The 21,204-nt window shown below is 31.5% G+C and overlaps 3 protein-coding genes and 1 pseudogene across 4 annotated transcripts; 2 read left to right on the top strand and 2 right to left on the bottom strand.

Moving 5' to 3' along the window:
• Window positions 1-653: 653 nt before the first annotated feature.
• Window positions 654-7,322, bottom strand: LOC103858772 (probable cyclic nucleotide-gated ion channel 12). Its single transcript, XM_009136193.2, has 7 exons — window positions 7,252-7,322; window positions 6,634-7,013; window positions 3,707-3,910; window positions 3,304-3,608; window positions 3,109-3,220; window positions 2,800-3,024; window positions 654-972 (listed from the first exon to the last, which is right to left on the bottom strand). Exons 2-7 carry the CDS (start codon window positions 6,946-6,948, stop codon window positions 862-864), a joined length of 1,272 nt encoding a protein of 423 aa, XP_009134441.1. The 5' UTR covers window positions 6,949-7,013; window positions 7,252-7,322; the 3' UTR covers window positions 654-861.
• Window positions 7,323-7,352: 30 nt separating this feature from the next.
• On the top strand, window positions 7,353-14,930 carry LOC103858771 (annotated as a pseudogene).
• Window positions 14,931-16,371: 1,441 nt separating this feature from the next.
• LOC103858770 (60S ribosomal protein L19-3) lies at window positions 16,372-17,728 on the bottom strand. Of its 2 annotated transcripts, none has more exons than XM_009136192.3 (4): window positions 17,528-17,728; window positions 16,813-17,228; window positions 16,680-16,733; window positions 16,372-16,589 (listed from the first exon to the last, which is right to left on the bottom strand). In XM_009136192.3, the coding sequence occupies exons 1-3, from the start codon at window positions 17,637-17,639 to the stop codon at window positions 16,692-16,694; spliced, it is 570 nt and encodes a 189-aa protein (XP_009134440.1). In that variant the 5' UTR covers window positions 17,640-17,728; the 3' UTR covers window positions 16,372-16,589; window positions 16,680-16,691. The 2 variants fall into 2 exon arrangements, with proteins under 2 accessions (XP_009134440.1, XP_033142101.1); XM_033286210.1 differs by having other exon boundaries at window positions 16,684-16,733.
• Window positions 17,729-17,971: 243 nt separating this feature from the next.
• LOC103858769 (putative pectinesterase/pectinesterase inhibitor 26) lies at window positions 17,972-19,768 on the top strand. Its single transcript, XM_009136191.3, has one exon. It carries the CDS (start codon window positions 18,967-18,969, stop codon window positions 19,513-19,515), a length of 549 nt encoding a protein of 182 aa, XP_009134439.1. The 5' UTR covers window positions 17,972-18,966; the 3' UTR covers window positions 19,516-19,768.
• Window positions 19,769-21,204: the final 1,436 nt, after the last annotated feature.

The following is a 21,204-nucleotide window of genomic DNA, read 5'->3' as shown; positions in this document are numbered from 1 at the left end:
TGACAATTCAGAGGGTCTTTACATTGAGAGGTTAAATCATTATTTTTCTACCATAAATCTATCAAATGACTCAACCATCTTTGTCAATCCGTATAACGGTACATATCTTTATGGTATATTAATGTTGTGCAGATGCAATTTTGAAGATGTAAAGAATTTTTGAATAAGCTATCCTGGAAAATAGTCAGTTCAAGCCCGATCAATGTTGGAGCATGTTTAAGAATTCATTTACTGGATTCTATATCACTTTGAAAATAAAGTATTTAACAAATTGCCACATCTTTGACATAGACAAAGTATGAGAAAATTGTTATTACTTTAAGATAATGAAATAATTTACAATGAAGCCCCCAACAAATTGCCACATCTTTGACACAGACAAAGTATGAAAAAAATTGTTGTTACTTTAAGATGATGAAATAATTTATTATCTTCCTTCAACTAGATAATCACAAAAACAAACAAAAGCATTTACATTTTTTCTTCTAAAACATCAACTTTACTTTATGTTTAAATTTTAATTAAATTTACTTTATTACGACTATCAGTTTTTTATTCTATTTTATTGATTCGATCAGTCATAACCACTTATACTATTCTATATTGCCCTAAGCAATTTTAAAACAAAATAATACATTACGGTCGCTATCAAATGAATCATAAAAACATCATTCACTTTTAATATATATTCATCTTCATATTCTTGAACATATTTTTTTTAGTAAAATCATAAAATAAGTTGTAAATTCATGTAATAATAAAATATATGAACCCGACGCTACCATATGAAAGTAAATTGACTACAAACTCACACAGCCCAATAACATTATTAATCAATGCACTAAAATTGACTACGCCTCGTCACACCATCCTCTGGTGCGTCTCCCCCTCGTCATTTCTCGTCTTGTCTTCTTCTTCACCTCTTCTTCCATCCACTTCTTGTTTCCCTCTTCCTCCTTCCTCGTTTCCCCTCTGGTGTGTATTGGCCAATGATAAATATTCATTTAAGTATTTTTTTTTTGTTATATAGTTATCATTATAGAATGCTTTTTGTTTAAAAATATAAGACTTTTTATTTTGATAATTTTTATAGAAATGTGGTTAAAAATATATATATATATACATATATATATATATATATTTTAATATTTGATATAAAACAAAAAAATTAGATTTCATAGTTGAATTTTCTATAAAATAAAACTTATAAACCAAATTTATATAAATTTTTTTAATATATTTGATATATATATATTTTTTTAATTTTTAATATGTTTTATTTTAGTTTTGAGCATATCATGATAAAAAATTTATTATAGTTATAAACCAAATTATGGATTGAAAATAATTATTTATATATATATATTAAAATGTCGTGTTTATCATATAATAACAATAATAATAAAATTTATTATAATTATAAACAAAATTATAGATTGGAAGTAATTATATATATACAGTTTTAAAATTTTGTATTTTAGTTTTAAGCATATAATAATACTTTTTATTTGTAATTTAAAATTATGATTTATGAATAATAAATCGATTGTTTATTTTTAAAATATTGATTTTATGAATTAATTTTAAGTTATATATGTAAATTATTTTTTGTATTGGCCTTATTTATATATTTAATGGTTATATGTTGATTTTATGGCTTATAATTTATTTTTTATGATTAAGTGTTTATGGTTTAATGTTTGTGATTTTGGGTTGGAGTGAAGAATATATCGGTTTAGATTTAAAATTTGGAATAAAATTTTAAGGTATATATGTAAATAATTTTTTGTGTTGGCCTTATTTATATATTTAATGGTTATATGTTGATTTTATGGGTTATAATTTATTTTTAATGATTAAGTGTTTAAGGTTTAATGTTTGTAATGTTTGTGATTTAGGGTTGGAGTGAAGACTATATAGTTTTAGATTTAAAATTTTGAATTAAATTTTGAAAATATAGGACTTGGAGTTTAGACTGAAGTTCGAGGTTTAAATTTTGAAAATATTAGATTAATAGATTAAGCTTAAATTTTTATGATATAGTGTATTGAGTATATAGTTGGGTTTAGGTTTGGAATTTGGATTAAAGTTTGAAAAATATATTTCGAATTCAAGTTTAAGATTTATGGTCAACTTTTGAGATTTATGGTTTAGAGTTTTTATTTGTAACACTAATGGTTTAGAGTATATGATAAAATTGTCACAGACTAGTCATGAAAATATGATAAACACGTTTTGCCTCAGTCACGTTTTAGTTTCAGGTCATGTTAGCCATAAATTTTATAAGGCAAATCGTGATGGTTTATATTTCCGTGACTAAAAGATTAACCTTGCTTTGTCATAACTTAATCACGTTTTGGTTGTCAAGTAACCACAAATATTTTTTTTTCTAACACTGAAAGTTTCAATAACAAAGCCTAGGCAGGCAAAGTATAGGGGGACAAAAGAAATAAAACAAAACAGCAGATACCAATAGGTACCAAAAACAGAAATAGAGGAGAGATTACACAGAGATGTGTACTCATGATAAGTGAAATCTCCCAGTAACCACAAATATTAGGTGGCAAATTTTTGTAGACATGATTTATTCTAGGCCAGAAACGTGATATAGTTAACTAGGGGTATGACACGTCTAGTCGTCTAGTCATGTTTTTAACGATCTATATATTTCGTGATTATTCATGACATTTATGTGACTGGTTCAAATTTAGTTACAAAGCTACAGTGGCTATTCGATTAATTTCTTCTAGTGTAGTGTGAACCTCATCAAATCAATTAACAAGGGTAAAGAGAGCTTACATTGTTTAAAGAATTCCGTTCAATGTGGAGCCTGATGTGGTCTGGAAGGTCATCAAGAAATTTTTTCTCTTCGATGCCTCTTGTTTTTTGCCATTTCTCTTCCTCGTGGCTTCTGATCATGTTCTTTAGATTTTCTGGCAGACTCTTACTCGACATCCAAATTTCAGTGTCTCTCTTTTTCTCCTCGTTTTCATCTATTCTAGTTGTATTTGATTGCAGGTACTTCTGTGTGATCACCAAAAGAATCAGCTCTATGATATCAAAATCAGCTCTATGAGATCAAAATCAGAAATCTTCTGAAAACTCAACCTGGATGTTTCCAATGAGGACTGCGAACAAAAGTAAACCAGAGACGCAGATGATGAGAGCAAAGACGATATCCCCAACAGAGTTGCTTGTCCGTAGGTTTTGACCTAAAGCACTGCGATAGTTAAAGAGAATGTTAAGCTATATATGAACGGATGTGTTTATCTTATATTGCATTCAGAGTTGAAATGTACAAACCTAATATTTCGTAAACCCCACCAAAAGCAGTAAAAGAACTTCCTTGGAAAATCATCTGGATTGACCTCTACGATCCCTGACTTCAATGCATCAATGTACATACCAAAGTTGAAGACTGAGGAGTTTGTGATTTGGTCAGGTTCGATTAAGGGGCATGAAGTGTTCAGGCCGTAGGGAATGTTGTTTCCACCTTCTCGTCCACAGTACTGAAATTTGAGACTGCATCCCGGGAGATGAGGACATGCTAGACGCCAACATTTGTTAATCTTTTCTACTGAACTCACGTACCAGAAAGCCCCAAACACCTGTCGACCCGTCATATATGCATCACAATTGTAACAACTTTTTTGTTGCTTCATCACAATAAAAAAAAAAAGCAGTGGGAGCAAGAGAAAAGACTTACATGACTGTGCAACATGTAGAGGAAAAGGTTAAAAGCAGCTCCAATCCACTTTGTTTCTGCTACTGTACCAGAGGCTTTTGTCACCTCTTTGTAAAGCGGATAGATACGTACAATTCTTGGTATATATTGAGAAAGTACAATCCATTTCAGTATTTCTCTTGACACGAGCGAGTCAGACCGACGCATTAAAGTGAGAACCAGAACCTACAAGATTTTATGCAATATATGGGGATGATTGGTAAGTGCTGTAGCTTCATATTTTTTGCTGTAGAATTTAATCTGTAGATTTATTTGCTGTAGCTTTCCTTGCTGTAGATTTCTAAAGCACTAATTTTTTGCTCTGGAAATAAAGCTCTCTACAGCTATATTTTGATTTTGCAGAGATTTTTTTGCTGTGAGTTTTTTAAGGAAAGCAAAGCTTGATTGATTGAGATATATAGCTGTAGACTAAATTTTGGCTGTCCAGAGCATCTACAGCCCCAACCAATCATCCCCTATATCACAGCTAGGATAAGATCTGTGCCTTGCGCATGGTGAATTTATAGGAAAATTATTTAAGAAATATCGTATGGAAAAATAAAATTTATATTCGAATAAATATTTTTGGGTCTTAAACAATTTTAATTTTTTTTTTTGTTAATTGCGTAATTTGTTTACTAATGAGCTGATCCCATTTTAAAAAACTTTTAGGTCAAAAAATAACTTATCACATAAGAATCTAACGTTTAGGCCAAAAATCTCAGGCTTGCTATTTGGTTACAATGAAACTATGGCAGCTCGATTTTATATCATGATTTAACAATTTAAAAGTTAATTATGGTTATGAGAAGTTTACGTTCATGTGTCAATCCTATCTATGTTCAATATTTTTCTCATTTTTGTATCGATTTTGGTTATTGTTTGATATAAATATTGATTTTTTATTTTATTTTCATTTCGTTATTTTGTTTTGGCCTGAGATTTAAAAAATGTTTAAGATTTAAAATTATTAAAGAGATACATACTTAAATTAAGATCTATGCCTTGAGCATTTTATATTTATTTTTTATTTTATATTTTTTACATATTATGAAATAATAATTATATATTAAATAACTAAGAAATTATTTACTATTATGTAATCAATTGGCGTGCGCATATAAATAAAGCGACCGCTCTTGTTTATTCGTAATTATTTTAGGATAAATAAATCAAAATAAACTAGGTGCGGCATACTCGGACCTAGTGATTTATTGAAAAAGCGGGAAAAACTCGGAGAGTACGTGGAAAGGATTTTTTTTGTATTTTTATATGTATAATACATGTTTATTTATAAAGCATTTTATAGATTTGTCATAAATTTAAATATATAATTGTATTTGTCATTCACAAAATATAGCTTTTCATATATTCTAAAGAATTGTTTACTTTAATGTTCCTCAAACTACTGGGATTTGTTCTATATATATTTATAATAGGCTATATATATTGTGTTGTAACTTATGAACAATAAAGTTGGCTGGGTTAAATAGTAGAAGCTTGTTTTTCAGCTGTGGGATCACGAGTTCGAGAGTCTTGTGCACAGTTTTATAATTTTTTAATACTTTTGAATGGAGGATAAACATTTAATTTCACACTTGTCTTCTTCATCCCTTCCACTACGGGATTAACCCTAGCCTCCATTACAGCTTTATTACACTTTTCACTTGTTCTTAATATTTTTGTTTGATTTTCATCCGATCCTAGTGAAAAACTTGTGGATTTTGTTGAATAAAAAGATTTGAGTATACATGCTTTACAATTTTCAGATAATGAATAACTCCGATTCCAGATTTACTCGCCCATTTCTTCGATTACACGGTCAAAGCCGGGAAAAATTGGGTCAACGCGTAACGCCACCAATCAGCACAAATACGCCACGGTGGGTCTTCGAGTACCGTATTCTCGGATGAGTAATTGCCTACTCCGGCGCGTTTTTGAACAAGAATTTTATCTATCGTATATGATATATAATTAAATTTAAATATTAACATAAATATATAATATATTTTTAATATGAATATTTATTAAATGAAGGTTCTACTCGTATGATTTTATGATTGCATATTTGTTTAACAAACTTTTACACGAATTTTATTTTTAATATGAAATGTTTAGTGGTTTCAATAATCTATAATTTGTTTTAAAAAACAATGAAGATTTCAAAATTAAAATATTAACTTTTCAATATATGTTCAACGTATATATAGAAATATAAGTATGTATTTTCATATGATGTATAGTTTAATTTAAACAATATGATATATATATATATATATATATATCAACATAAACACCTATTAAAATAAAATTATTTATTCATATGATTTTATAATTATTGTATCTTATTATAGAAAAAAAGTTAAACCTTGATCACAAAAGTTTATGTGAGACTTTTAACAGTTTTAGTAATTTATACTCGTTTAAAAAAAATCAAAATACAACATATAAAAAAAAATCTAAATTTTTATTATATGATTAATGTAATTATGTAATTTATTTTAATACTAAATAATTAAACAAAAATGATGGAAAGTTTACATATTGTTAGTAAATCTTTGTTATTTAAAATTATTAATTGTCATATATATCTTGATCACATTAGGTAATTTCGTAGGTTTTATTTAAGAAAATAATATATAATAATTTCAATTTGGTAAATGAATTATTTATAATAGACATACTATATAATATAAATATTTCCTAGCAATTTAATTTTGGACTAACAAAATTTTCAATTGATTCTCAAGCCGCCACGTAAGCAAAATTAGCATTCTAATTACGTGACAACTCAACAAAGTTTTTTTTTTATTATTATAAATTTAAGGTTATACCTTTTCTAATGTTCCTCAATTAATATATATGAGATTTAAAAGAATGCACGATAGAGAAAAGAAGTGAACACATACCTGAGGCATGGGGAGAACAGACAAAATGTCAACAATGGTATAAGAGATGAAATAATATTTTTCCCTTTTAGGCTTGCCATGCAAGTTTAACTCGCCATTTGAATATCTCATGAAATTCCAAATGATATGAACCACATAGAATACGTCAATGATGGTACGAAGGACAGACACTCCTGTGGCAAGCTTCTTGTCGAAAGTGAAGCAGAACTTAGGAGAATCAACCACAGGGACAAAGAGATACAAAGGATCAATACCCAAAGCAACAACACAAACGAACAGGATTGTCTTCCTCCAGTTTCCACGAAGAGTGTTCATCTGGAGACTCTTCTTGACTCTGTTAATTACTGCCTGTTTATTTAAAATTCTTTCCAGTTTGAAACCTGCATTAACAAGAAATAGCTATAATAGCAACTCGTCGTGACAAAAAAAAAAGCTGTAATAGCAACTCGTCATAGAAAAAACTATTGTTGAACTAATTCATAAAAAAACGAAGGAGTCACCTAACAAGGTGGTTCAAATATGTATATATATAGTTATTAATTTCTCAGAGAGGCCAAAGAAGAAGATGAAGTCGGTTCCATGTAAATTTATTTCGATCAGAGAGTGAGAAAATGCAACCTGGAGTCAGAAGATGTTGGAAAACGAATGATAGTTTATAATCTTTCCCAGCTTCTTCAAAGTACTTTCAAAGCAGCAAGCAACTGAAGAGAAGGATGCATAAATACAGTGCAGGCTTTGGACATATGCGGGGTGGGCAAAAAACCCAAACCGAACCAATCCAAACCAAACCAACCGAAGTTAAACCGATCCAAACCAAACTGTGCTCTTTACATAACCCAATTGGTTCATGTTTTACTCAACCCGAATGGTTTGGTTTGGTTTGGGTTCAGACCGAACCAAACCAATAATCCAATATATTTTTATGTATAAATATATATATATGTTAACATATTGTAAATTTTAGTTAAAGTTTCGTTTTCCATTTTTTCTTAACTTCCATATATTTAAAAAAAAAATCTAAATATGATTCAAATAATCCTAATACCTAAAGATTGTACTGAAAACAAAACCTAAAAACTATAAGCATCTAAATCGTAGCCATCTCGTTTCGTCCATCTTCTCCAATTTTCATTCTCTAAATTATGTTTCAAAGTTATTATAGGATCAATAAAAACAAAAAGGTAGATGCAAATAGTCTTTTAGTTAATAGGTTTTGGAATGCTTACAAGTCTTTTTTACGCTAATTAGATTACAAATAGTCTGCTCTTTGCTTATTATGTATACCTTCCTTTGACGTGGTTAAGAGTTTTGTCATCGAGCTTTAAATTGTTTTTTGTTTCATAGATTTTTAAAGAAAACCGAACTAAGTCTAAACCAAACCGAACTAAACCGAACCCAAACCAAAGCTACTTTGGTTTTAATTGGGTTGAGTTTTATAAAAGCCAAATTAACCGAACCAAACTGAACCCAAACCGAACCCGAAACTAAACTGATATGCCCACCCCTACAGACTGTACAAAAGGGTGGGACTTTTTGTTGTAAATTTTCTTTGTATTTTTAAAGTTTGGAGTTTTGATTTTAGCAAAAAAAATCCTATATTTTTTATTTGTACAAGAAAAGGTACTAAAAATATAGTTGTCGCCTAAATATGTTTTGGGCAGGACCTGCATAAATATCAACATTTTGAGTCATGCGAACGATTTGTGGCTCAAATCAACTGAATAAGTATATTTGTTTGATTGATAAAAGAAAAACGTATATTTGTTTGATTACTTGCCTTATATAGTGTAAATAAGATTTTTGTAAATACAAGTTTTTTTTAACACTGATTTATTATGATCTTACCATTATGATATGGAAAAGAATACATAGACGATTCGACAACCGACAATACTACATGTCTTATGAAAATCTACGCCTAACTTCATCAACTGAGCCGTCTTATGAAGATCTACGTCTAGCCATATTTACTTGCACAATATTGAAGATCTTTTACAAGTCTTTCCTCTGTAGTCTGCATAATTATTTAATAAACCGTTCTCTCCGGAACTTAAAGCTTTTAAACCTTAACTACTAGGCTACGATGCTTCCACGTAGAAACCACTTTTTGTAAAGCCTTTAAACCTTAACTTATAAACACAAGTTATGAAATAGTAACATACATCATATACGTTTAAATAAAAGTATATAATTAATTAGTTAACCCACTTACAACCTATTTTCTTAGGACAATATATGTTTTTGGGATGATATGCCAAAAAATATAATTTACAGAATAAAATTTTATATCCCTTTGCGTGCAGAAACCACTCTTTGTAAAGTGACTGTTATAAGAGATCGTAAGCAAATTGTACACTATAGATGATACAAGTAATATGACTGCTTGGTTTACTATATTATATATCTTATAGTTCTCCAAATTAAGAGAATCTTTAACAAGTTGCCATATATATCCACTTTACGGGTCTATTAATGGGATTATGATTATTGGACTAGAAATCTATTTAAACTCTTTTCTAGGTTATACGGAAGTTTCATCGGAAATTTACTTTGGATTCAGAATTGGAATTAGAAACTTATGGAAGTTTTTTGGAATTTTTGTTTCCAAAACAATTCCATAACTTTATTAAAAATATTTTGGAAGCTTGCGCTTCTATTTTGAAATCTAACATCGGTTTTAAAAATCCAAAATCATAAATACATAAGAAGTATTAATTTAATTTTATTTTAATAAAATAAAACAATAGTATTAAATTAAAATAGAAAGAATAAAATTTTCAAATATTAAACTAATACTATAAATTATTTTTGTGCACAGTAGTTTTTATACGAAGTTTTGCATATTTTCCTAGTCATAAATTTTATAGCATTATTTTATATTTTTAATATATATATGCTTCCAACACGTTTTTGCTTTTTAGATTTTCTTAAAAATGTGCTTTTGCGCTCTCTTACTATTCTGATCCCAGGTAGCTGCTTCGTGATTTCAATTTTTTTTTTTTTTTGGTAATCTCGTGATTTCAATTTCATGTAACATAGCTTCTTTTTCAAGTTTATGTTTTTCTAGTAAATTGAAATATTATCTGTATATATTCACACACCTAGTTTAAAAATCATCTAAAAATAATTATGGTCTAACACAAATCTTATAATATAAATATTAATAATAAACTATTCTATTATTTATATTTTCAAATAAGATCATGCTTCCTAAAATTCCTAGTACACATCAGACTCGTTGGTTTAGACCCAGTAAACTGATACAACCTGCAGATGCAAAAAATTTGGCGCAAGCGAGTTAATTCAGTATAGTTAATGCACCATACATCAATTTAATGCATTATCCATATCCAATGAACGTAAACAAAGTTTTTTTTATTACTAAATTGTATCTTTTTTTTATTCATACACCTAGTTTAACTCCGAGCATATATATATATATATATATATATATATATATCATCCGTAACTATAAAGATTGTAAGAATTTTTGAAAATAATGAAAACAATAATATAAAAAATATATTATTCAATTCTGGTAAACTAGGTAAATTTGTATATACTTTATAAATTTAGAAATACAATGTTGCATATTTCATCATAAAATCAAATATGATCTGATAAAGTAAGATTTTTTACAAACAAAAACTTTAACAAGTTATTACCAATTCTATTTTACTTTTCAAATAGAATATGATTATAGTTTTTAATTCATCAGGGAGAACAAAGAAGAAAATAAAGTCAACTCCTTCGTCTCTGTACCTAAAGTAATTCGATTCCATGGAAACGACAAATTAGTTAGAAACAACAAAGATTATTCAAAATGTTCGAAAATGAATTGATAGTTCAAATCCTTTCAGCAGTTTCTTCGAAGAATTTTCAAAGCAGAAAGCAACTGCAAAGAAGGATGCCTACATTTCAACACTTAATTATTCTAAAAAAACAAAATAAGTTAAATAACTTAATATATTAATTAATTTTATACTATAAAACAAAATTAAAGTAAATGTACACAAAATTACTAACCTTTAAAATACACTTGAATTTATAAATAATGTTATAAAATAAATATTAAACTAATGATAACTAATTTTAATTTATAACATACTTTAAAAAAAGTTAAATATTAAATTTAGATCAATATATATATATGATATATGATATAAAAATTAAATCTTAAATATTAATTAATATTTAAATTATGGTTAGTATTCTGTAAAACAAAAATATTATAAATTTATCAATGCAATACATAGTATACTTAAAAGGATTATTTTATTCAGAGTATTTTTTTAAAAAAACTGATGTTACGTTATAATAAAGAAAAGTCTTAATATATTTTTGTGCAATTTGTATTAAAATTTACTTTTCACAAATTGAAAAAATGATATTAACATCATCATTAAGACTATAGTTTATTTTGACATTAATTAAAACATTATTTTATTATTCAGCATGTTTTCTCCACTTTATTTGTAGATTGCAGATCTCTAAACGTGTTCTTCAGAAATCACTTAAACAATCAAACAAAATATGCAAACTTACTAAAAATTACAATATATAAAAAATTAACAAGTTATGACCAAAAACCAATATAACAAGTGAAATATCATTAAGGTACTAATTTCTTTTAATGTCAATTTAAACTACAAAAAAGAATAAAAACCGTCCGACTGGGTGCATTATAATATAATTATTTTATTAAATTAACTTAAGTACGTGTTTTTATGTAATTTATATCACACTACTAAAAGCCAAATATGCTGAAATATTAAGCTATCCACGTCATCAAAAAATTCACACCAATCACGAGTAGGCAAAATGCCACGTCGTTTCACTCGAACCATTTCTAACCCAAGGCCCGTTCTGTATCATATTCCGCAGCCGAAATAACTTAAGCGGGTGTTACTTTATGGCCCACTAAAATTCATTTACGACCCAAAACGTGCATTATCATAAAACCTAATGACTGTCCCAGTCACTCTACCGTCAACAAATTTTCCAGGAGCAACAAAACCAATCTCAGGGAAAGGTATCTAAAACACTAGCGCAGAAGATCGGAACATCTATCGTGCGTGCCATTGCACCATCGAAGGTTAGGGTTTACGCTGTTGTCAACATCATTGTGATTTGTGACTACGATTTCCTTGCTGTTCAATGAGGTACTTTCCTTCTCTTATCGTTCTTAATCTAATTACATAGCTTTCTAGATCTTATTTGTTGATTTTCATGAATCTGAGGGATTGCTTGCTCTGAGATCATGGTCAATGCAAATCAAAATTATGTGCTTTGCTGATTATGCTGGTTTGTGGAGAACAAATTGCAGAATTTTGCTTCACACCACTCGGATGTCCTTGAGAACTTGAGTCCGACAGTCATGGACCGTGTAGAGATTCTGACAATCTTCCAGTTAGATGAATATGTACATAGTCTTTTACTTATTTCTTTTAAATTTTGCATTGCAGGACCACCATGATAAAATGGAATCAAGGAGAGGCAGCGGTAGAAGCTTAGTATCAGAAGTTGTATCAACCTTTGTATACAAAGGTATGGAAATGATCTTCTATTTGTTGCTTCTTACTTAATATATCAATTGGAGTTAATAAAAAAAATTGAGATTGAGGGACGTGAAGGACAAGAATACACTCCACTATGTCCACAGCTCCACTTATCCTCCTCCTTGGTTCGTGATTATGTTCTGGTCCAATTCTCTTCTTCTTTTTTTATCCCACATGCTTATAACTGATATTAATAGTTCTCTTTCTTCTCAACGTAGTAGTAGGATACAACTTGATATGTCCTCTCTCTGTCGTAAAATTAAAAATCGTCTCTTTTTTTAGTTTGTTTGATGAAATGAACTTCTTTTGGTGCAAAGAGATGGATTCATGTCTGAATTTTTTTTTAACTGGTGAAACACAGCTTGGATTTTGAGGTCGGAGAGCAAGAGGATTAGCCAATCAGAACTCGCCAAGCGTCCTGGCCCGTTCTTTCTACTGGATCTCCTTGATTGGTTTGAAGAGAGCAAATACGGTTGGCTAGCTGATGATGTTAAGAGGCTTTGTGAGCTCAAAAGGAAACTCTTGAACGGTTCTGTCTCAGTGGATCTGCCTCAAGAATCAGTCACTGTAAGCTTTATTGCATAAATGAATGTTTTTATTAGTTTAAACTCTTTGTGATCTTAGCTCTGCATCTTTTATGTTGTAAAGACTGAAGATTGCTCAGGATCTGATGCCAGTCCTGAACGTTATAACGAGGAGGATTCATCATCCAAGACACCTACTGATGATGACAATGAAACTCATCTAAATGGAGTTGATGAAGAAGAAGAGGAAAACTCTGGAGGCAAATGGCTTTTGCTCAAGAATCATCTAAAGTTGGTTACTTCTTTTACATTGACCAACAGTTTCTCTGTGCATTTCTTAGCTTTTTCAGCTCTTTTTTGTTTGCATATTGTTAGGTAACGGTGGAGAATGTACAAGACAACGATCCCAAACAAACCGAAGACTGTGAGCACTCCTTCATCTACAAGGATGACGTTGGAGAAGTCTGCCGTGTTTGTGGACTCATCAAAACACCCATCGAAAACATCATCGAAGTTGTCTACTACAAGGTTAGTGATCATACTCAACTGACAAATCTTTACAACTTTAAAATCTAACTTTCTTCCCTCATATAGCCCAAGAGATCAAGAAGAGCTTACACACGCGAACAAGAAGAAGAAACAGAAACAACGAGGATGGACTTCACAGAAACCCACTCTTCTTCTCACACCAACAACATCTTAGGAGACAAGATGTTCATCCATCCAAGGCACGACTACGAGATGAGACCCCACCATATCGTAGGCTTCAAGTTCCTATGCAACAACCTCACATCCGAGGACCCAGGCGGGTGCATCTTAGCCCACGCGCCGGGATCAGGCAAAACATTCCTCCTCTTCAGCTTCCTCCAAAGCTTCATGGCCATGGATCCGCAAGCCAAACCGTTAATAGTCCTCCCAAAGGGAATCATAGAGTCTTGGAAGAGAGAGTTCACTAAATGGGCGGTGGAGAACATCCCTCTCTACAGCGTCAAAGCCGAATCAAGAAGACAGCAGCTAAAGGTTCTGAGAGAATGGGTTGAAGAGAGAAGCATACTCTTTCTAGGCTACCAACAGTTTGCAAAGATCATATGCGATGTTAGTATTAACATAGATGATGAGGTGTCAGAAGATTGTAAACGTATTCTCCTCGAGAAGCCGACTTTGCTTATCCTCGACGAAGGACACACGTCTAGAAACAAAGAGACTAACATGCTCATCTCCCTCGCACGCGTCAGAACACCTAGAAAAGTAGTTCTCACTGGTACATTTGTATTCATAATGGCTGATTGGTACACTCTAACTCTAAACAATAGGTTTACATTGTTCACATTAAACAGCTTTGTGAGATTATGAATGGTGTGGTTGAAGTTGAAGGTGCACCAGAAGAACTCTGGAAGGGTTAAAGCTGGTGGTCAAACGCTTCATCAAGCAGGTAGAGTTGAATATTGAGTTTGTACACAATACTATCAAAGCATCTAGCTACCATTTATAAATTACAGAGAGCTTTTAATTTGGGTTTGAAGTCGTCGCTGATAACTGTTTTCGAGAATTCAAGACCATGTTTGAGCAAATAGACTCGCGGCCTTGCAAAAAGAGATGACCGAGCACAAAAACACTACCCAACAAACAAACAAAAAAACCCAGAACATCAAACAATAATATTAATATTTACAATTATTCCGAAGTAAAATCTAATTACTTAAATTATTAAAACAAGAAACTGTAAAATTAATATTACATCAACTGTGAGAAAGTAAACCTTTTATAACTTTACAACTAAAAATATTTCTAATCATGAAGCGAAATTTCTTTACATCACAAAACAAACACAAAAAAAATATAAATTAAATAGCAAACTATAAATGATAAATTTTAGTTATGATTAAAACGATAAATTGAAGAAAGCAAATAAAGAACCGGTTTACAAGTCGGTTGGTATTTTCTTTTAAAGACGAGTACAAAAATAAAAACTTAATAACTGTAAAACCAAACAAAATTTATACAGTAATAATTATAAGTTTACAATTGTTTTACATAAAAATAAATAACCAAGACAAAGAACATGTATAAATCTTAACTAATAATTAGTCAACGTTTTATTAATCTTACTAATATCCTATATAAAATTTCAATAAAATAAAAAAAAATATTTCGAATAGTTTTTAATTTTAATTTATTTTATAATTGTATAGCTAATAATTTGTTCATTTTAAAATAAAAATATACAAATTAAATTAATAGTATAGAAAAAAATCCGGGCGTAGCCCGGAAAACCCCCTAGTTTTAATAAATTGAAAACACGATCGGCGTAGGTTCAGATATAGTGGATAACTAGTAGAGAATCAAACAAAACTGAAACGTCATAAATATCCAAAAAAGATTTATATATATTTTTATCCGAATGGAATGCTTATACATAACAATATAATCGATATCCGAATGGAATGCTTATACATAAAAATATTGAATATATTCAAAATTTAGAAAAATGTAAATAACTCAATATTCATAAATACAATCTATAAATCTATGTAAATACTTGAAAATTTAATCACCCAATATTATTTGATTTATCTGAATTCGATTGTTTATAAATAAAATATTGAATATATTTAAATTTTAAATAACTCAATATTTATGAATACAATTCTATAAATCTATATAAATACCTGAAAATTTTAATCATTCAAAATATCTAATATTTTATCTGAACTATTTGAAAAAGTCGAACTAAAATAAAATCAATATTTTTGTTATTAAACAAATCTTAATTTTATAATTGGAATGGAGTCAAATAAAATAGGCATAGGACTTATTATCCGAGATCCGGATTCGATCCGATATCCGCTCCAAATCCACTTCAAAAATAAAATATCTGGAATGTCCGAATCCGAATCCAGGTTTCAAGTCCCAGAGAGAGCGGTTTATTAAACAATTATGCAGACTACAGAGGAAAAGCTTGCAAGGGATCTTCAACATGGTGCAAGTAAATCTGGCCAGGCGTGGATCTTCATAGGACGGCTCAGATGATGCAGTTAGACGTAGGTCTTCATAAGGCAGGTAGTATTGTCGGTTGTCGAATCGTCTATGTAATCTTTTCTATATCATAATTGCAAGATCTAATAAATCAGCGTTAAAAAAAAAGTGTATTTGTAATATAAGCTAATTAGCCTATTTTTTTTAATCTTTTAAGCTTCTACTTCTTTTACAGCTCGTAATATTCCTTAGGCCGGATTTTTATTTACCAACCATTTCTTGTGTAGTTTCACATCTAGAGCCAAGAAAGTTTTGGCCTCGAGTATACAGCTCCTAATCCATGTTTGGTGAGGCTTAAAATAAGCCTTCACCGAGTCTTCTATTCTCATGGTTTTGGTTTCATCAAGGCGAGGCTTCTTCGGCTTTATAGGGCTTGAATGCATCGGTAGTACCAAGTTGATGGTCTCTTTTGTTCTTGGGTTCAAACAAAAGAGAATTGCTGTCTTCTTCCTCACCCGAACTACACAAATCGGTTGTAACACTGGTCATGACCTCTTGGAACTCGGTTTCAGGATCAAACAGAATCATCAGGGCAGAAACACACATGTTTGAGCAGAAAGAACTGTGTTTAGATTTAAACTAATAATAATTTATCTTCTAATTCGCCTATGAACCAGGTAAGTCGTAAAGGGCATATTGCTGAGATGATATGGAATAAAAAGTATTTGAAGACTAAACACAGCGAACTGCTGACTAAGGTTCTCATACTTGTCACAAATAAAGTGTTCTGTCTAAGCCGAATCACAAAAACCATATGCAAAATTATCTGCTAAAGAAAAGACACTACACTAACGAACAAAATCTTCACTTCTTAGACCTAGACCTTTTCGCTGAGACCCTGCAAGAACAAACAACCCAATGCAAGAGTTTAGAACCTCACCACAATACAATAACAGTTTAGTCAATTATCATGAAAAGATCACAATACTTATTCTGCTGTCTAGACAGGTGGTGCAGCGGCAGGTACATCTCCTCCAGGACCCTAAAACCATATATCAACGAAATAAATCAATAAATTCACCAAACCATATATATCATAAAACACAAGCGCAAGAGCTCACCTTGGCAAGTCTTTCCTCTCTCCTAGCCTTGTTCTTAGCCCTCTTAGCCTCAAACTGATCAGACAGAGTCTTCTCTCTCGCCTTCTCAGCCTTCGACTTATGAATACTCTCCATCAACACACGCTTGTTCTTGAAAACGTTTCCCTTCACCTTCATGTACATGTCATGGTACATGTGCTTGTCAATCTTCTTCGACTCACGGTACTTCTTCAAAAGACGCCTCAACACTCTCATCCTCCTCATCCACAACACCTTCGTCGGTAGCCTCGCCTCCCTAGTACCCTTCCTCTTACCGTAACCAGAGTGGCGTCCCTTCATCTTGGCGATCTTCATACGACGTGCTCTGGAGCGTGAGTGGATCTTCGTTGGCTTCCTGATGATAAATCCATCATTCAATAGCTTCCTTATGTTTTGGCCTATTCATAGATAACAACACAGTATCTTAACAATCAATCATCAAACAGTACCCCCAAGCTCATGAAATCAAGAAAGAACATATTGAATCCGAACTCAATCATCAAACGATAACATGTTGAACTAACATCAATCATCAAATCGCAAAAGCCATAAACAATCAGGGACCCAAGCTCGGAAATCAAAGGAAGAACATGGTGAATTCGAGCTCAAATTCATCATTCACTCAACGGAATAAGCTGCAAAGCTACATCAACAAGCTTCAATCGCAGAAGTAGAAGAAGCATGAAGAAGAACGTACGCGAATTGGCCATGGCGATGTCGTTGCCTTCGTTTGGGTCGAGCCATACTTTGCCCTTGCCGCACTTGAGCACTGAGGCTGAGAGCCGCTTCTGGAGCTTCAGCGACACCATTTCTTTCGCCTCTTCTCCGTTCTCGAAGGAAAGCTAGTCGTTGTGGAAGACGATAGCTTTATAAATGACATTCTCTCTAACCTCTCGTTTCTATTTGGGCCTTTATATCAAACCCGCTATAGGCCCGTTTTCAGTTGCACAAGTTGATCGTATCCATTTGTGCTTCTTGCTTAACACACACACCCAAATAAAAAAAAAAGAATTAAATGAAAGAAAATGCAAAATTTGATGGTGCCTGAGGTTCTTTGGAATTGATTGGTCGTTTGAATTGGACTAGGAGTTCGGTTTTAATCCTTTGGTACCTAAGAACACCTCTAATGGGAAATGCTTAATGAGTATCTAACTAATTACAAAGAAAAATTGAATAACTAGGAGAGAAAAGAGAAAAATATCTAAAAGTGTATTTTTTAGATATTCTTGAGAACTTTTTTTTAGCCATGTGTTGGCACATAAATGTTTTGAATTTGTTTTAGATAATAAATTTTAATCAAACCGCTAATTTATACTCCCTGCGTTTCATATTAAGTGTCGTTATAAATAAAAAATTTCGTTACAAAGTAAGTATCGTTTTCAACTTTCAATACAAAATTTATTAATTTTATTCAGTACTTTATTTTTTTATTGGTTGAAATATGGTAAGGTGTATAGAGAATTGTGTTTTTATATAGAAAATATATAAAAAAATAATTATTTCATTAATCTGTGTGCACAAACCTAAACGACATTTAAAATGAATCGGATGAAGTATTAAAATATTAATATTATGAAGTTGAGATATTAAGTTGAGAAAACTTGTTGATAAGGATGCTCTAAGTGTTCTGTATCCATTTTATTGTCAATGTTTTTGTTTTTGTTTTCTGAATTTGTATAGTTTGAAGATACTTCTAAATCAGTTATCTATGTATTCGTATCTTTCAAAAGTTTAATATTACTATTACACAAAAAAATGCAAAGTTTAGTTTATTTGGATCGTATGTGTGCACAAACCTACACAATCCTAGGAAACCTAAAATAACAAGTAAGAACACTAAGAACAATGCTAAGACAATATAAAAGCTAAACTGTATCCGTACAAGTCCATCATTGTCCCATGATTATCATTGGCCTTACGATATTTTTCTCTTTTTTTTTTGACCTTAGGAATCTGCATTGACTTTATTTCTAAATAACCCAAAAATAGACTAGAGGAAGCCAAAATAAACCTTAAAAATAGAATGACCCAAAATACATTTTCTTTAATAATCTCTTTAAATAACCTTGTTAACAATTTGATTCTTCTTGGTAAAATTTTGAGAAAAGAGAAAAAAGAAACAAACAAAAAATAAAAATGGCCGGAAGGATCTTTCTCCTTTTCCTCTGCATCGTCGTCACGGTGGTCAACGCCGGAAAAGCTCCACCACCAACATTCACAGAGACAGGCAAAGCCTTAGCAGAAAAACTCTGCGAGAAATCTGAAGACAAAGCGTTTTGTATTTCGAGCCTAACCTCACGTCCCGAGGCTGACACCGCAACCGCTCCAAAACTTGGCGTTATCGCGTTAAGTGTCGCGTCTACAAACGCTTCAGACACGTCTTTGTACATCAAATCGAAGCTGAAACAAAGAAACCTCGAGCCGGCGTTGGAAGACACGCTCGACGATTGTTCTAAGAACTACTTAGATGCAGTTGCGCAGCTAGACGATTCTCTTGCTGCTTTGCTCGCGAATGCGTATATTGACGTTGACATTTGGCTCAATACGGCTATTACTGACGGAGAGGCTTGTGAAGACGCTTTGAGCGAACGTGCTGGTAATGACGCTGAGCTTGCTCGTAGGAACACTAATTTCTTGAAGCTTTGCAAAGATGCTCTTCTCATCAACACTATTTTAACTCCATAAATTCAAAACTTGTTGCCGATAAATTTTTTAAATTGGTTTGTTTGTTGTATTTTTTTTCATAACTGGCTTCATTTATGTGTTGGTTAAATTAAATGAACAATGTTTGAAATACTTGTATTTGGTAAATTTTGAATGCACTTGTATACTGGAATACATATATATAAATATGCATATTTTCTTATTTTTTGATGATATAAGTATATAACCAATGGAACTGTTGGCAACAAAAATCTAGTTTATGTTAAAAAAAAAACTGTTGGCAACAAAAAAACAACGAAATTAATCAAGTTATGAATTTTGCTTTCCCATCTTCCTTATACAATGAAAATAAAGAAAAATATATTATAATTGGTTTATTACATAAGTCATTCACAGAAAAAAAAACATAAAAACTATCTAAAACAGTTAAATAAATCAAACTAATGTACACAAACCACCTCAAGTTTGACTTCAAGTTTGAATAATATAATAGCCGTTTATTGTAAAAAAACCAAACCAATGAAATCTATATGAATGTGCTGGTAAAACCAATTAAATATTTTTAATATTAACGTGCTGGTAAAACTAATTATCGGTCTTATTTTTTTTACGTGAAACAAATTTAATATCAAAGATGATATTGAAAAATTATTGCATGTGTTGAAAAATATCTATAATTAAGCACTAGTGTTATACTTGCACAGAGAAAAATGACCAGACAGTAGGATGAACATACAAATGTAATAATGTAGATAGTCTGTAAAACATTATAACTTGCACAGAGATAAATGAATGTATTTCACAAAATGATAAATCAATTATAAACAAAGAAAACAAAAGATTCTGAAAACATCATGTTCATCAATTTAAGATTCTGAAAACATCATGTTCATCAATTTAGTAGTATGTAGGTTCAGAGGTGAAGAAGAAAGGACCAGCCCAGTAAAGCTTGAAACTCTTGTCTTCAAGAATACGGTACTTGCTTAGTGACTGTCCTTTTGTAGATAAAAGCTAGAAAAGGTGTTTATTGAAGATAATACTGAAGTTTATTCATGAAGATAACTTGAGTGTTTACAATCTGACTCTACTCTCTTTTATACAAGGTAAAGGAACGATCTAGACTACTGACAGGTGTCGCTGACAGCTATCCATCCTGATCCATAAGTATCTCATATCTGTTCCTTAGCTGCATCGGCTGTGGTGAAGCAACCGTACGTTTTGCCTTGACTGGAGTTGTTACCGTTGCTGGTCCTTGTCTTGTAGCGGCTGGAGCTGAAGCTTTGGGCTTTGCTGATGTGAGGCCCAACGTCTTTGTAGGATGATCATGTAAAGATCCGTTGGGCTTAATACTCCCCCGCAAACTCGAGTTGGGTGGATAGTCAACTCCGAGTTTGTAACGCAGATCAACAAAGTTGTGCAGAGGTAGAGACTTGGTGAAGACGTCAGCTATTTGCTGAGCTGCTGGTATATGGTAAACAATCAAGGACCCATCTGCAACCTTCTCTCTCGCAAAATGGTAATGTGTAGCAAAGTGTTTTGACTTCCTGTGTAACACCGGGTTTGCTGTGAGATGGACAGCTGATAGATTATCACAATAGATCTCTGCTGCATCCAACTGTTGAACTCCTATACTCTTGAGCATCAGACTTATCCAAGCTAGCTCTGCTGCTGTATCAGAAAGAGTGCGATACTCTGCTTCAGTAGAGGACC

This window comes from Brassica rapa, chromosome A03, assembly GCF_000309985.2.
Source record: "Brassica rapa cultivar Chiifu-401-42 chromosome A03, CAAS_Brap_v3.01, whole genome shotgun sequence".
Lineage (NCBI taxonomy): Eukaryota > Viridiplantae > Streptophyta > Magnoliopsida > Brassicales > Brassicaceae > Brassica > Brassica rapa.
Note: the sequence above shows the minus strand (reverse complement) of the source record. Positions and strands in the feature narration are given on the sequence as shown.

What these genes read in the sequence shown, in the direction of transcription:
- LOC103858772 (XM_009136193.2), bottom strand. Translation starts at nt 6,948, where the DNA reads ATGAACACTCTTCGTGGAAACTGGAGGAAGACAATCCTGTTCGTTTGT. An exon ending in CTGTTCTCCCCATGCCTCAG is followed by an intron (nt 3,911 to 6,633) that starts GTATGTGTTCAC and finishes AAAATCTTGTAG; the next exon opens with GTTCTGGTTCTCACTTTAAT. An exon ending in AACGGAATTCTTTAAACAAT is followed by an intron (nt 973 to 2,799) that starts GTAAGCTCTCTT and finishes AATACACACCAG; the next exon opens with AGGGGAAACGAGGAAGGAGG.
- LOC103858770 (XM_009136192.3), bottom strand. Translation starts at nt 17,639, where the DNA reads ATGGTGTCGCTGAAGCTCCAGAAGCGGCTCTCAGCCTCAGTGCTCAAG. An exon ending in CATCGCCATGGCCAATTCGC is followed by an intron (nt 17,229 to 17,527) that starts GTACGTTCTTCT and finishes ATCTATGAATAG; the next exon opens with GCCAAAACATAAGGAAGCTA. An exon ending in GAGAGGAAAGACTTGCCAAG is followed by an intron (nt 16,734 to 16,812) that starts GTGAGCTCTTGC and finishes ATATGGTTTTAG; the next exon opens with GGTCCTGGAGGAGATGTACC.
- LOC103858769 (XM_009136191.3), top strand. Translation starts at nt 18,967, where the DNA reads ATGGCCGGAAGGATCTTTCTCCTTTTCCTCTGCATCGTCGTCACGGTG.